Below are 14148 nucleotides of genomic sequence, written 5' to 3' on the forward strand. Positions count from 1 at the left end.
GATAGCACTGGGCTTCCTGTGTTTTGTTTTGTTTTTAAAAAATAAGGAAGGCTCTGTGCTGTGAAGTCTCATAGATTTGGTTTGAGAGGTGCAGGTTTTCCATTTCTGACCCGCTTCGGAAAATCTTTGGAAGATGTTCTCCAAGTCTGGAGTTCAGCTCTCCAACATTTCTATAGCTCAGCTTTCTCCAAATGTGGTGCCCTCCCGATGGCTTGGACTACAACTCCCACCCACAGCCTGCATAGGTAATGATGGGGGGAAGGCTGCCATATCTCACCTAAGGACTCGACCTCTTTCACTCTTGCAACACCCCTGTAAGGCAGGTGACCTTTTTATTCCCATCTTCCAGGCCATTTTCTTAGGTGCTTTTCCAAGGCTCTCTAGTGACTTCTCAGTTGTGGTGAGAGGGGGACCCAGCGCTCACATCTGCCGTTCCTACCCAGTGGGCTGTGTCCACGCAGGAGGCCTACTTTTTGTTATGAAATGCCTGTGTATGTGGAAAAAAACCCAGAGCCTGTGCCACCGGCAGTTTATGGCACTCAGATGCCTGTTCCTGGATCCTTAATAGGATTAGGGAGCCTTGAGTGCAGTAACAGTTCAAGATGTGGGTTGGCTGTGCAGCTGAAAACATTTACTTCTCCTTGGTCCGAGGGCTGCTTTGCTTTGCTGCCTCCTTACTGGGTGCACTTTTCTCAAAGAAAATGTGAAAATGTGTCGCTTGACAAAATGATAGAATGGGTCTGTTCGGACAACACACTAAGCCATGGTTAGGTCGCTAAACTTTTTGCAGCCAATGGTTAGTGGGCGTGTTTAAACCAAGGGTATGTAGCCCCCTTGCTTAGGAATGGTTCACGCGACGCGTTAAGTCATGGCTCGCACGACACACTAAGCCATCTTGTTTAGCTCAAAACGCTTAACCACCGTGGCTTAGCGCGCCGTCTGAACAGGGCCATGGTTTGGCTGTTACGCTTGACCCAGCGAAATGGGCTTTGTCCCACGGAACGTGCCCTGCAGGCCTTCTCTGAAGCTGGGCCCGTACAAATGTGCAATGTGCGGCTGGTTTAATCTGAGCTTTGCCCTGACTAATGTCCTGCGGCTTTGTCCTCTGTGACTTTGCCCCAGATCTAGTTGGTGGACCTCAGGGGTTCTAGTACAAAACAAAGTAGCTCGCGTCTGCCTGCCCCTGGGCTACTCTTGAGCGGCAATGGCTCTCCAGAGGTCTTAAGCAGGTGTCTTTCATATCACCTGCTACCTGGGATCCTTTCAGCTGGAGAAGCTGGAGGTTGAACCAGGGGCCTTCTGTGTTTAAAGCAGGTCTCCTCCCATGGAGGTCTGATCCCTCTCTGCTTCTAGGGGTGCTCCTTGAGCAAGACTTCAGAGCGCCTGCTGGGGACATATCTGTTTTTGTCAGCCAACAGCTGAAGTACGCTGCCAGGGCTCTGCTGTCCTGCATCGCACGGTTCTAGTCCTAAGTTACTCTGCATCCTGCCATGATGGAGCTGCGCCACCCAAAGGAGCCAGCAGCAGCCTGAACCCGGTCCTGTTGTGCCCTGCTCATGGGACACACCTTGGCCTCCTCCCGTGACCCCTTGACTTTTCCTTTCCTCCCGCAGACCTCACCCTCACGACCTGCCCTTGACTTCAGATGTCAACGGCCACTCCATCGTCACCGTCATCAGCGGGGAGGAGCACTTTGAGGACTACGGGGAAGGGAACGAGGTGGACCTCTTCTCGGACAGCTTGTGCAACGGAGAAAGTGGCTTCAGCAGCTCCTCTTTCCTTTCTCCCAGGTAAAAAAAAAACCCGGCCAGTCCATGTGTCTGTGTGGGTTCTAGCCTTTCTCAGTCACATTGCATCCGTATGGGCTTGTTGCTTATCCTGTCTTCTGCCCTGTCCTTGATTACTGTATCAGAGATAATTCTGCAAGGCAACCGCTGAGCAGTAGCCAAAGGACAGGGCCGGCCCCATGTCAAATACAGGTGGTTAAAAACAAGGTCCCAGGGGCCACGTTTGCTTTGGTAGCTGCTGAGCCTTTTAAATAAAAGTTCCCTGACCCCCACCCCCTTGAATTCCCCCCTGCCTATGCGTTCCACTGTCTTCCCAGAGTTCCTGATAGAGGTCATTCATTCCCCTCTGCTGCTAGCAGCAAGGAAAGAGCCATCTACACCAGGATCCCTGGGATACATGTGGGCGTATGTGCGGCCCCTGAGCCAGCATCACACACGACCCTTTGGGCTGTGAAGGTTGTGCGCCCCTGCTCCAGCTGTTTCGTTTCAAATTCAGATGAGGTAACAAATGTTCTGGCGTGTTGGACTTGCGATATCAAGGTTGATGCATCGTGACTGCAACAGGCTCATGTTCCTTCAGGATTTGCAGAGCGGCAAGCCTTGGCCTTGGCCTTGGCCTCCCATGGGCTGGGGCCGCTTCGTTCTGCCCATCCAGGGAGCCTCTCTTGGCAGCTGCAGGGCAGGCGTGTCTTGCACCCCACAGCAGAGGGTGGGAGGGCTGGGCTGGGGCTTCAAATTCCCTTGCTTCCTAGACCAGGCAGCCAAAGTCCAGTTCTAATGGTGCTCTTGCACATCAAGGATGTCTTGACCATTACCCCTGTGGAAAAAAGTGCTTCCTTTAGGGGAGTGTTCCCTCCTCCTCCCTCCCTCCTCCTCCCTCCCTCCTCCTCCTCCTCCCTCCCTCCCTCCTCCTCCTCCTTCTTCCTCCTTCTCCCTTCCTCCTCCTCCTTCTTCCTCCCTCCTCCTTCTCCTCTTTCTTCTTCTTCTTCCTCCGCCTCCTTCTTCTTCTCCTTCTCCTTCCCCCTTCCTTCCTTCCTTCCTTCCTTCCTCCTCCTCCTCCTTCTCCCTCCCTCCTCCTCCCTCCTCCTCCCTTCCTCCTCCTTCTCCTTCTCCTTCTTCCTCCCTCCTCCTCCTCCTTCTTCCTCCCCACTCCTCCTCCTCCTCCTCCTGCTCCCCCTCCCCTGCTCTTCCCACCCAGTCCTGACCACTGCACTCTCCTTGCTGAAGCACAAACAACTGTTGTACTTTTTGCTGGATCACCGTGTTAAAATACTATAATTCAAGAGAAAAAAAGGCTCTCTCTTCGCTTCGGGGCGGGGTGGGATCTCTTGCAGATTTTAGAAAGAGCTGGGCCTGCATCCAGGTGAGGATTTCATCCTGCAATCGGCCCGCCTCTAAACGCAGTATTTTATGGTGGGGAGGGGGAAGAGGTCATCTTCCATTTGTAACCCTTCCGTGTTCCCTACCATTTCTTTCCTTCTTTCCTTACCAGGGGAAAAAATCTATTAAGGTGAAAAATAAGATGGAATTTGTCAGCTTTTCTGAACCTGGTGCCCTCCGGATGTGTTAGACTACAGCACCCATTATCCCCATTGAGCTATGGGTGTTGTAATCCAACATATCTTGGGGGGGGGGGGGCGCCAGGTGAAAGAAGGCTGAAATAGGCACTTTTTATTGAAATTGCTTAGAGCCTGGATGCACCATTGGTTTGAAGTCGGTAGCTTAGTACCAGAATTATCATAACAGCTGAACTGCCAAGCACCTGCTGGGCTGGAAGCCCCCGTATTTTGCACCCGCTTGTCACGCCTTCCTGTTCATCTCCGTGGGTGCTCAGCCCCCCCTCCCTCAAGACCTAGGGGCTCAGCAAGATGATATGAACCGTGGGCTCGTCATTGACTTTCTTTTCCAGGCTCCTGTGAGTTTAACCTCGTTCCCTGCCGGCTCACGCCTCTGTGTGTGTGTGCGCGAGTGTGTTTTCGTTTAACCTCTTGGGTCACGGTTTTCACACTTAACCTCTCCCTCCGATTAAACCTCGTGGCTTCCAGAAGTGTCCCCCACATGCGTGCGTGTCTCAAGCCAAACGTGACATCCTCATTGCCCGTTTCTTCAGCGCCCAAAAAATGGCCTCCGCAGTTCTCTGCAGCTACGTTGGTGGAAGCAAAACTGAAAGCGCGTTGGGCGCTTCTGCAGGTGGGCTTCCAGAAGTGAATCCTGTCTTCTGGAGATAGGGAGCTGCCTTCTTAGAAGGTCAAGACGGTTTGTCCATCTAAACCGGTGCTCCCTGCAGCTGTTCAGGACCTCCGGCAGAGGTATTTCCCTACCGTGGCCCATTTAACTGGAGACACCAGGACTGAATTAGGGACCTTCTTCCTGTAAAGCATGTGCTGTGAGCCTTAAGCTGTGGACCCCCTCCCAGTACCCGTCCGTTCATGCTGTGGCTGGGTCCACCAGGAACATCGTGTTCACTGTAATGGTGCAAGCAGGATCCAGGGCTCGCCCCTGCCCAGACACCATCCTCTGCCTGCTCTGTCTCAACCTTTGCACCCTCTTTGAACCTCCCGAATCCCTCTTCGGTCAGTCTGGAGGACTTGGCAGTTTCCCCGGGCGGCGTCCGTACGGCCTCTGTGTGCCTTTTCGTTGTTTGATGTATCAGCTGCTCAAGGACCACCGGGAAGCAAGGATAAGGGCTGTGGCTGGGATTGTGAACCGCCCAGAGAGCTTCGGCTATTGGGCGGTATAAAAATGTAATTAATAAAAATAAATAAATAAATAAAATTAGCAGCTAGCAGGCGGGATTCCAAAGGGTCCTGGGTTCCCTCCCCACCAAACGCTTCCCACTTTCAGCCACTGTATAATAAATAGCTCCTGTGTATCGTTGACTAAATCAGGGGTGGAAAACCTCAGGTCCAGGAGCCAAAGGCAAACCCTCCTGGGGCCAAATCTTGCCCTTTGTGGTGCCCCCGATAACTCCACCCCCTTTCCCCAAACCGCCAATCACCTGGTGGGTTCCTGACTTTTGCGCAGTTCCCTTTATTGTATAGGGCTGGAACGTCGCCTAAAGCTTTAAGCTACAGTATTCTGGTATTTTGGTGGGGGCTCCCCTGGAATATGGGCCCTGAAATCTTTTCTGAAATGGAGTTTGGCCCTTGGGCAGCTGAAAGAGATGATGCCTCCCTAGAGAAATTCCTTTCCCCCCCTAATAATTTATTTATTTATTAATTAATTTATTAATTACATTTCTATACCACCCAATAGCTGGAGCTCTCTGGGCGGTTTACAAAAATTTACCGCCCTTTTGCTTCTGCAAACTAGTTTTTTTGAGGGGAGTCCCCCCCCCAACAATTAGTCTAGGCTAAGGGGTAGCCTTCCCCAACCTGATGCTCTCCAGAGGTGTTGGACTACAACTCCTAGCATCCTCACTCAGCACAACCAAAGGCATCTGTTGCCCCTAGCGATATTCTGTTATTCTGGCCCTAGTGAAGTTCTGGGCAACTTGTAGCTATCCAGATGTGAGTTTCTTTGGTTTGCTTTCTCTAAATGGTTTTTATTGTGCATTTCAACAAAACAACACATTAAAAAAAGAAGAGAGAGAAAAAGGAACATTCCACTTTTATATAATAAAACTACATGTGTTGAAAGTATCCATTTTAATTGGCTGCAGCATTATAAAAAGGAGGGAGAAATTACACATAAACTTGTGTAAACTTTTCCAGACGTTTTGGCCTGCAACTCCGGTTATCTCTCACGTTGGCCCTGGTGGCTTGGGATGATGGGCGTTGTAGTCCCAAACATCTGGAAGGGCCTCCAACTTGAGAGCGTGCACGCTCTTTTTCGAAACTTCTGGAACCCACAGGTGGAATCGAGGCTTGGCCTGCACCGTTTTCGTAAAAATTAAAAATGAAGAATGACACTTGTGATTTCTTTAGCGCCAACCCACTTGCCGCGAAACTGCACAGCATTCTCACTGACGAGGCGTTTGAGTTTTACTGCACCCAGTGCCACAAACAAATCAACCGCCTCGAGACTCTTTCTGCTCGCCTAAACGATCTTGAAATGAATAGGTAACCGGTTTGGGGCATGGCACTCTTCTTTGTACGTGCGTGATGTACCTGTTCTTGGGAAGGAAGGAGTCTCAGGATTGGCTTTGCCCAGCAGTTGCGCTCGCTTCCTGCTGCTGAAATTTAACAGCCGGTTTTTGGGTTTTTTTTTGCATTGTGTACAACAGAAGGGCCCCGACCTAATGTGGTGTTTGGGCTGAGGCTGAGCTGCCAGTTTGAATCTAGTCCCAGCCCTACTGACTAGGCGGTTTGGGGGCAAGCCTCAGCCCCCTGTCGTTCAAACCATTTGGGATCTTGGCCGTGGCTGTTTTCACAAGCAGTGCTTGAGTTGGTTGCCTATGCCTGTGTATCATGTGTTTGTCAATTATTTCTTCCCTTTCTCTTGCTATCAAATCCACCATTTCCTTCCCCGGGAGATGCCATCCCCTTCCTCAGAGCAGTAACGCCGTTTCTCGATAACAGATGTGATCATCATAGAATCATGGAATCATAGAATCATAGAATAGCAGAGTTGCAAGGGGCCTACAAGGCCATCTAGTCCAACCCCCTGCTCAATGCAGGAATCCACCCTAAAGCATCCCTGACAGATGGCTGCTGATGCACGTCCTTAAGATGCTGTCTGTTCGCCTCCGTTGACCACACCTTTTTTTTTTAAGGTTAACATCGCAAACGTTGCTTGTGAAAACACCCTTCAACTTTTCGCAACCACGGAGGCCCCTCAATTATACTTGGGGGTGCAGCAAGCACGCTGCCAGTGGGACTCCTTCCTTTCACATGTGTGTGTGCGTGTGTGTGTGTGTGCGTGTGCATGTTCTCTGCTCTGTGACGAAGCCTCTTTGCATGCGCTCCCGGGCTGTGACGTGAATGCGGTGCCGATGGATTCCCGCTCTGTGGGTTCTGATCTGGGTTGGGCTGAGGAGGCGGGGTTCTGCCTCTGGCTGGTGAACAAGATGGGTGAGGCCAGGGCTCCGGTGGGTCGGGAACAGAGCCTCCAGGAGGAAGAAAAGTGGCTTGATGAATTCGGGGGCAGCGGGAAAGGACCGGCACGCTGGATGGAGAGGAGTGGAGAGAGCTGTCCAGCACAAGGCTAGGCAAAGTCCTGGGGATGGGTCGGGCAAGAAGAGGAAAGCAGATGAGCTTGGAGGAGCAAGAGAAATGACGTCTTAGGGTACCCTTTTCCAACCTGGCGCCCGGCAGATGTCTTGGACTGCAATGCCCATTATCCCCAGCCGTTGGCTGGGGATAATGGGCATTGCCATCCAAGACATCTGCCGGGTGCCAGGTTGAGGAAGGCTGCCTTAGAAACATAGGAAGCTGCCTTACCACGTAATCCTGCACACGGCCGCTTTTAAGTGAGCTTCTTTGCTTTCAGTGGATGGGGGAATCTAGTCCCCGGTAAGAACGTATAGCGTCTGAGCCTACCATTGAGTCAGGGCACCGATCCGCCTGTCTCATCAGCATTGTCCGCATTGACCGGCGGCAGCTCCCCTGAGCTTGACGGGGGCCGTTCCCCAGCCCTGCTGCTGATGCCGCGCATGGAACCTGGGACTCTTTGCACGCAGAGCATGTGCGCTACTACCAGGGCTGGCTGTCCCAGGAGGCGGCGCCTTGGACAGCTGGTGTGGGGTGTTGTCGATTAATTATTCTGTGTATTATCATTGTATTTATTTATTTATTACTTATTTATTGCATTTCTATACCGCCCAACAGCCGGAGCTCTCTGGGCGGTTCAGTATTTGTACTGCTAGGGAGAGGCAGAGGTGATTGTGACAATTATAGCCTTGGGTACTGTGCACGTTGGTTTTAGGGAGTGGGGGGGGCACTGTGTCTGCTCCGCTTGAAGCAGCAAAGCGGCCTGGGTCCACTACTGGCTTACAGCCCCTCCCAGGCTTAAGGGGATTATTGCATTCGATCCAACACTTTAGCCACTACGCCACTCTGATGTGTTATCTGCACACATAACGTCGCCATGAGTCGTTGCACTTGAACTCTGGTTTGCAGGTGTCGTGGGACTACAACACCATCATCCAGACCAAGAGCTGGCTGGGGCTGACAGGAGTTGTAGTCCAACAACATCCGGAAGGCGCCAGCGTCTTGCTGGAATTTCAGCATCTTCCCCTCCCCAGTCTCTCTTGCCCCTCCTCCATTTTTTTACTGAGGGCTGCTTCACACATTATGCACCCCGAAGACGTTTTGCTGCCATGAACACCTGCCGACATTGACCTGTGGCCAGTCCCGGCTGCGTGTATATTTATGACCCCACATATCGATAAACAGTGTGTACTGTTAGAGAACTTATGCAAATACCTCTCCCTCTGTTGAAACTTAGGCTGTTTCTACACCTGCCCGAAAATGTGAGCTGGTTACGGCAAAATCCCTGTGCGTCCAAATGACGCTCAGGGACTCCCGGGAGGAAAGAGGGACGAGAACGGGTTTTCCCAAGGATAAGTACTCCCTGGGAAAATCTGATTCTTCCCGCGCTCTCAGGATCGTCCTGAGACTGCGGGAGGTGTGACCGCCCATCCTGGCTTCTTCTTGCTTCCCCGCGAGTAGCAGTAGAGGGAGGGAGGTGGGCCAGGAGGAACGGGGTGGGGGGGAGAGATAGGTCAGGGCTATTTTTTAAAAAACTCACTTTTCGTGGAGCGTGCATGCTGTCAGCTCCTTTAAAAAAACAAATTAAAAAGAATGGCGGGCACAACACCCTCCTTCTTCCTGGGATGTCGCGCCTGTATGTGGCCTAAGGGGAGGATCTCATGATCAGGATCTCGTGAGATCCTCCCCCCTCCCTCCCTCTACACCGGGCTGGTGTAGAAATGGCCTTGGATTGTAAGCTCTGAGCAGGGAGGGATGGGTCTATTTTGCAAAGCCCTATACACACTGAGGGCACTATGTGTTAAAATAATAATAATAATAATAATAATAATAATAATAATAATAATAATAATAATAATAATAATAGAAGGAGTTCTGTGGATCTTTGTAGTTTTGGGATGCCCATCCTTTAGCTAAAAGATTTCGTCTTTGGGCCACTTGTTCTGGGATCCAGGGGATACCTCTCTGCCCAACTGCTGTTATGCTCCCGGTCCGCATTCCTGCTCCCTTTCCTCCGGCAGAGGCTCCTGCAACAGCCATAATAGGACACCCAGGTGTGCATAAGCTCCTTAGCTGTTGTATCCCAGGCTTTCTTCTGTGGTGCACCAGTGTGAGTTACATGGCATCGGCTGGGTGCTGCATCGGCGTTTCAGATGCGCTCTCAGCACAAGATTGGCCCCCGGTGGGAACTACGAAGCGGGTTGGAATTTAGCACGAGCCGGTAGCCAAGCTGAAGTCCCACCAACCTCAAGGTCTATTCTTAGTCCAGGGATCCGTTTTCAGCACGGGGCCGGCGAGCGGAGGCAGAGAGAGAAGAGCGCCCGGGCCTCGACGGAGCTACGAGATATCCGTGCACCCCGTGGACGCCCGATTGCCGAGCTCGAAAGCGAAAAGGCCCTTAAAATGTGTGCAAGATGGTGACTCTACCTGGGTTTTCAAACACGGAGCGGGCGCCATGCATGCGCGGGGTGTGTTGTGTGCGTCGTGCCGGGCTGTGAATTGTAAAGGATATGCCCCTGCTGCTCTGTCCTCGCTTGTTTCCTGTTTCGCTGTTGCTCTTTGGTGTCAGTTTTCCTGACTTAGTTTTCCTGTTGTTCATTCCACAGTCCAAATAAGAGACTCTCGAGCAAGAAGGTAGCAAGGTACGCGGACGCTTCTTTTACTTCCCTTCTCTCGCTTTCGGGCGCTCTCCGCTCACTTTAAAGGGTTCTCTTCCATACGGGGTGGTGGAGGAGGAGGAAAGGTGTTTCTTCCCGACTAAAAGTGAAGAGCCTTGTCAGTGACTGCACAGAAAGGTGTTCTTCTTCTTTGTAACTCCCGAAGGGAAGCAGCTTGACTCTTGGGGGTTGCAGGTTAAGGGTTTATGCATGTGGGCAGGCTTCCCTCGTCATGATCCTCTTCTCTTCGTTGTCCGGGGGGGGGGGGAATGGGCCAAACCCTCCCAAAGAGAATATATCAGCCCTCCTCAACCTGTGTTGGATGACAACTCCAGCTATTCCCAGTCATGGGAATGATGGAAGTTGTAGTTAGATACATCTGGATGGCACCAGGTTGGAGAATGCTGGAGCCAGTGTGGTGTAGTGGCTAGAGGGTCAGTCTGAGAGTCAGGAGATTTGGGTCCTAGTCCCCATTCGGCCATGGAAGCCCACTGGGTGGTTTTGGGAACGTCACAGACTCTCTGCCCAGCCTACCTCACAGGGTTGTTGTTGTGCAGCTAAAAAAGGAGAGGAAGAGGATTATGTATGATCCCTTGGGTTCCTTGGAGGAAAAAAGGCGGGGTATAAATAAAATAAAATAATGCTTATATTTGAGGTCCGTTTTGTCTCAGTGGCAAAAGCGTAAGGCTTCTGCCCAGCATACCTTGGAGAGGGCTTCCTCCCTCCCCAAGGTATGCCCTCTAGTCTTTGCGATGCTCCCTATGTATTGGTTGGAAACAGTAAATGTGTTAGGAAAGGCATTTGTGGTGCCTCCACCACCCCCACCCTCCCCACCACCACCCCCAGCCCTGCAGGCTTGCCAAAATCCACGCCTTAGTGTCGTAAGACCTAGCTGGCCTTCAGGGTTCAGGATTACATCAGAAAAAGGTGTGGGCTATTTCACTGAATTGAACACAACCTGATTCCGTTTTGCTTTTGCTACCTGCTGTGAACCTGCAGGTTGGAGCTGGCAGTGGGAGGCGATATACTGTATCTAAACGTGTAAAACACTCCCATTCCTGCAAATCAGGCCCTTGTTAAATTGCCATCGACACATCTTGCCTTGATCCTGGGATCCTCCAGACGTCTAGGACTGCACCATCTGCCATCCCCCAGCCAGTGTGTGCCATGCTTACTGGGAGTGGATAGAAATTGTAGTCCCAATACATCTGGAGAGTCCCAGGTTGGAGAAGCCTAACCTTTCGTCCTCTGCATTGCGTTCACAGACTAACCTCGAAATTCTTTCATGTGAGTGGGAGTTTGCAGGGTGGGGAGAAGGCACCTACAACCTCTTCTTTTCCTGTGGGTGGAATATTGAACACCATTGAAGAACAGCTGATGAATGCCTGGCCTGAATGGCGTGTCATTAGAAGGGCAGCCTTTGGACCACAACAGAGGCATGCAGGGGAAATGTGGCCATGGCATGCGACTTCACCAGCTTGAGATCTCTCCCTCCCAGCCTGCCTTTTCTTCTTCGTCATCATGCCATTTATTGCTCCAGAGCTCATGTTTTGTCTCGCTGCCCTGAAGATCAAAAGGAAATCAAGGGGCAGAAAGTCAGATCTTTATCGTGCCGTGTTCCAAAGAGCAAAGGAAACGGCTGATCGGTTTGAACGCCTGGTAGTGCGCGCTCTGCCAGTGTGCCCGGTTGCATGCCCAGCGTAGCAAGCGATCAAAAATGGCAGTGGGTTGAGGAGAGACTCAAGTTGTGAAACTCAAGTGCGAGGTGTCCAGATTTTGTTGTTGTTAAAAAAGGACGTCCTGCTTTGGGGTGAAAACGGGCTTCTGAATTGTTGTCTTCCGGAAGCCGCTGTTGTGGAAATCCCCCACAGGAAAAGAGATGAGCTATATAGAAACTTTAATCAAAGCCTGGTAATGAGCTCTTCTCCACCGGATGTACTCTCTAATGGTGGTCTTGCTTTGGCTTGCCTTGGTCTGTGTTGGTTACAGGCACCTGCATCAGACGGGAAGCCTCAGCGTGGATGCAATGGAGGAGGCTTTCCAGAACAACTCTGAGTGCCTGGAGGAGGACATTGCTGAGAAGGTACCGTGTGCTTGTAAGGGTGGTGGTGGGCGCATCTAAGGTCCAAGTTCGTTATGTGTTTAAACAACCCCATTGAACCTGGTTGCGCGTCTATAGCCACAAATCTGCAATTGCTGCGAGACGTTTTCAACTCTCCTGCACAGAGTCTCTTGGATTTACAGTTGCTTGCAATAGAACAAGCAAAAGACCACGATATGCTTGATGAAAGGGGGAAGTTCTGGATCTACAGAGTGAGAACTCTTAGTCCAAATGGCCTTAATCTGGAGGACAATTCAGAAGCATTCTACCAGCCATCCTTCTGTTTTTTTCTCCTAAGGAATTTTCATCTCCAGGCTGCCAGTCGGGATACTCATTTAACGGCACAGCTATATATATATGCATATTTTTTTTGTCTTGAGTTTTTTAACATCAGTCCCATGGATGCCTGTGACAGCTTCCTACTGAAAGTCATGAAGCTCCAATTGGCTCGTTCTCCCTGATGATTGCAGAAAGTGTACAAGAACAAGTGTATCCCTTAACAAACCAGAGCTGTTGCTTATTGCAGGAAGGGAAGGGCACCTCTTAACACTTTTTGTCATTCCTTGTTCATCGCATGCCGGAACGAAAGTAGCCTCCAAAATAAACATGCAGTTGTTTAAAGAGGCTTTCTCTTTTCATGCATATACATAAAAACGTGGAACACTTGGAATTGAGAGAGGGTGCGATTTTGAAAAGGAGGCCCTTGCTTTCCGTGATGATGCTATAGAACGCTCAAAGGTTTAAGTTCTATAAGTGTCTGAAGAGGGTTTTTAAAATAACACGCGCACACACACACACACCCCAGCAGCACCAACCTGAGCATTGACTTTAATGGATTACCTAGAAGAAGCAACCTATTTTTAAATCTCTTACCAAGCCTCAGGCATTAATAGAGCAGGGAACAAAGAATGCTATATAACATTAAGCAAAGGGCCGTGACGTTTGGAGGAAACGGGCTGTGCGGTTGAGCGGAGTCGCTTGTGTTTGACTGGTACAAAAAAAGTGGTTGTACTAAATTCTGGCAACAGACGGACTATACAGCTTACAGGTAAAGCGGAAGGATGGAGCGCTTGAAACTTAAATCTTGCCTCTTCTCCTGCAGGTTATCTTCCTTGAGAAAAGGGTGACGGAGCTGGAAAAGGACACCGCTGCAAATGGGGAGCAGCACAGCCGATTAAAGCAAGAAAATCTTCAGCTCGTGCACAGGTAAAATAGACGGACCCTATGAAAAGGAGGACAGGGCTCCTGTATCTTTAATGGTAATGTAGAAAAGGGAATTGCAGCAGGTGTCAATTGAAGTGGGTGAAATGCCCTCTTCATCACAACAGTTAAAGCTACACTAGCTATAGGGTGGCCAGATACAAAAGATGGCAGGGCTTCTGCAGCTTTAACTGTGTTGATGAAGAGAGAATTCCACCCTCTTCAATTGACACTTGCTGAAATTCCCTTTTCTACATTACAGTTAGATACAGGAGCCCTGTCCTCCTTTTCATATGGTCACCCTAGGTAAAAGGTGGTGCAGGAGGCTGACCTAAGGACAGGCATAATCTTTTAAGAGCAGGGTAGAGTCTACACTGCTGCTTTAAAACGGTTTCTAACAGATCTGACAACTGTTTGGGCCCAGGGCGCATCGCATATATACCGTTTTCAAACTGTTTTCGAAGTGTTGCGTTGTGCTCGTTGTAGATCTGGCCCCAGTCTTTGTGTTCAAAAGTACCACGTGGCCTGGTTGTACTGTGCTCCCGGGTGGCTTGCATGTTTGGAGTGCTGCCTCATGCAAAAAGTTTGCAAATTAAGGAGAAGGCCAGGTTCGAAACCTTTTCCTTGAAAACTTAGCTTTCTATGAGCAGGGATTTTTTTTCTTTTCTTGGCACAGCTCCCATTTCTCGACGGGGCATCCTGGTGGATTATGTCTTGTGTCTGTTGTGCGTGCGTCATCTGGATTTAATGTTTTGAGGAGTAAAACGTCGTGGGGTCTGCCCTTAAAAAGCAGTCAGAGTTAGTGAGGATCGGGAGTACAGATTATTCTACAATAGGGGCTACATTCTTCAACACCTTAATATTACTAGGTAAAGGCCATCTCTTGTCTTTTCCAGGGTGCTTTGAGGCACCATAGAGAGGGCAACAAAGCAGAGGATATAGGATCTCACTGAATATAACAAACCTTCGGTGGAGAATATACTTGGGTGTAGAAAGTGCTTCTTTATACAAGAAGTGAGGCTCGCACTCAAATTACGTGCGGGGGCTGATTTGGCTAAAATGCAGGTGGGGGAGCTGGGGAGTGACTTAGGGGTTTCCTTAAGGGCCCCATACTCCCCCCCTGGTGACTTGAACACGAATTAAACCCCTCTGTAAGCTTGTTTCCTTTTGTTCATGCACAGAAAGCTTTGCACTTGGCCCCCAAAAGAGCTGAACTCTGGGGTGGTGTCGTCTTGTGTGAATTAATCCCCGCC

At 50.4% G+C, this 14148-nt stretch overlaps 1 protein-coding gene across 1 annotated transcript in view; it reads left to right on the forward strand.

The window, feature by feature from the left end:
* Window positions 1–14148, forward strand: part of RAB11FIP3 (RAB11 family interacting protein 3) — a 108504-nt gene that overhangs the window by 83615 nt on the left and 10741 nt on the right. The window contains exons 5-8 of the mRNA XM_063142909.1: window positions 1614–1790; window positions 9544–9579; window positions 11584–11677; window positions 12798–12901. Of these exons, the coding sequence (XP_062998979.1) occupies window positions 1614–1790; window positions 9544–9579; window positions 11584–11677; window positions 12798–12901 (411 nt within the window). The remainder of the gene's footprint in view (window positions 1–1613; window positions 1791–9543; window positions 9580–11583; window positions 11678–12797; window positions 12902–14148) is intronic.

Source organism: Elgaria multicarinata, chromosome 17 (assembly GCF_023053635.1).
Source record: "Elgaria multicarinata webbii isolate HBS135686 ecotype San Diego chromosome 17, rElgMul1.1.pri, whole genome shotgun sequence".
Classification (NCBI taxonomy): domain Eukaryota; kingdom Metazoa; phylum Chordata; class Lepidosauria; order Squamata; family Anguidae; genus Elgaria; species Elgaria multicarinata.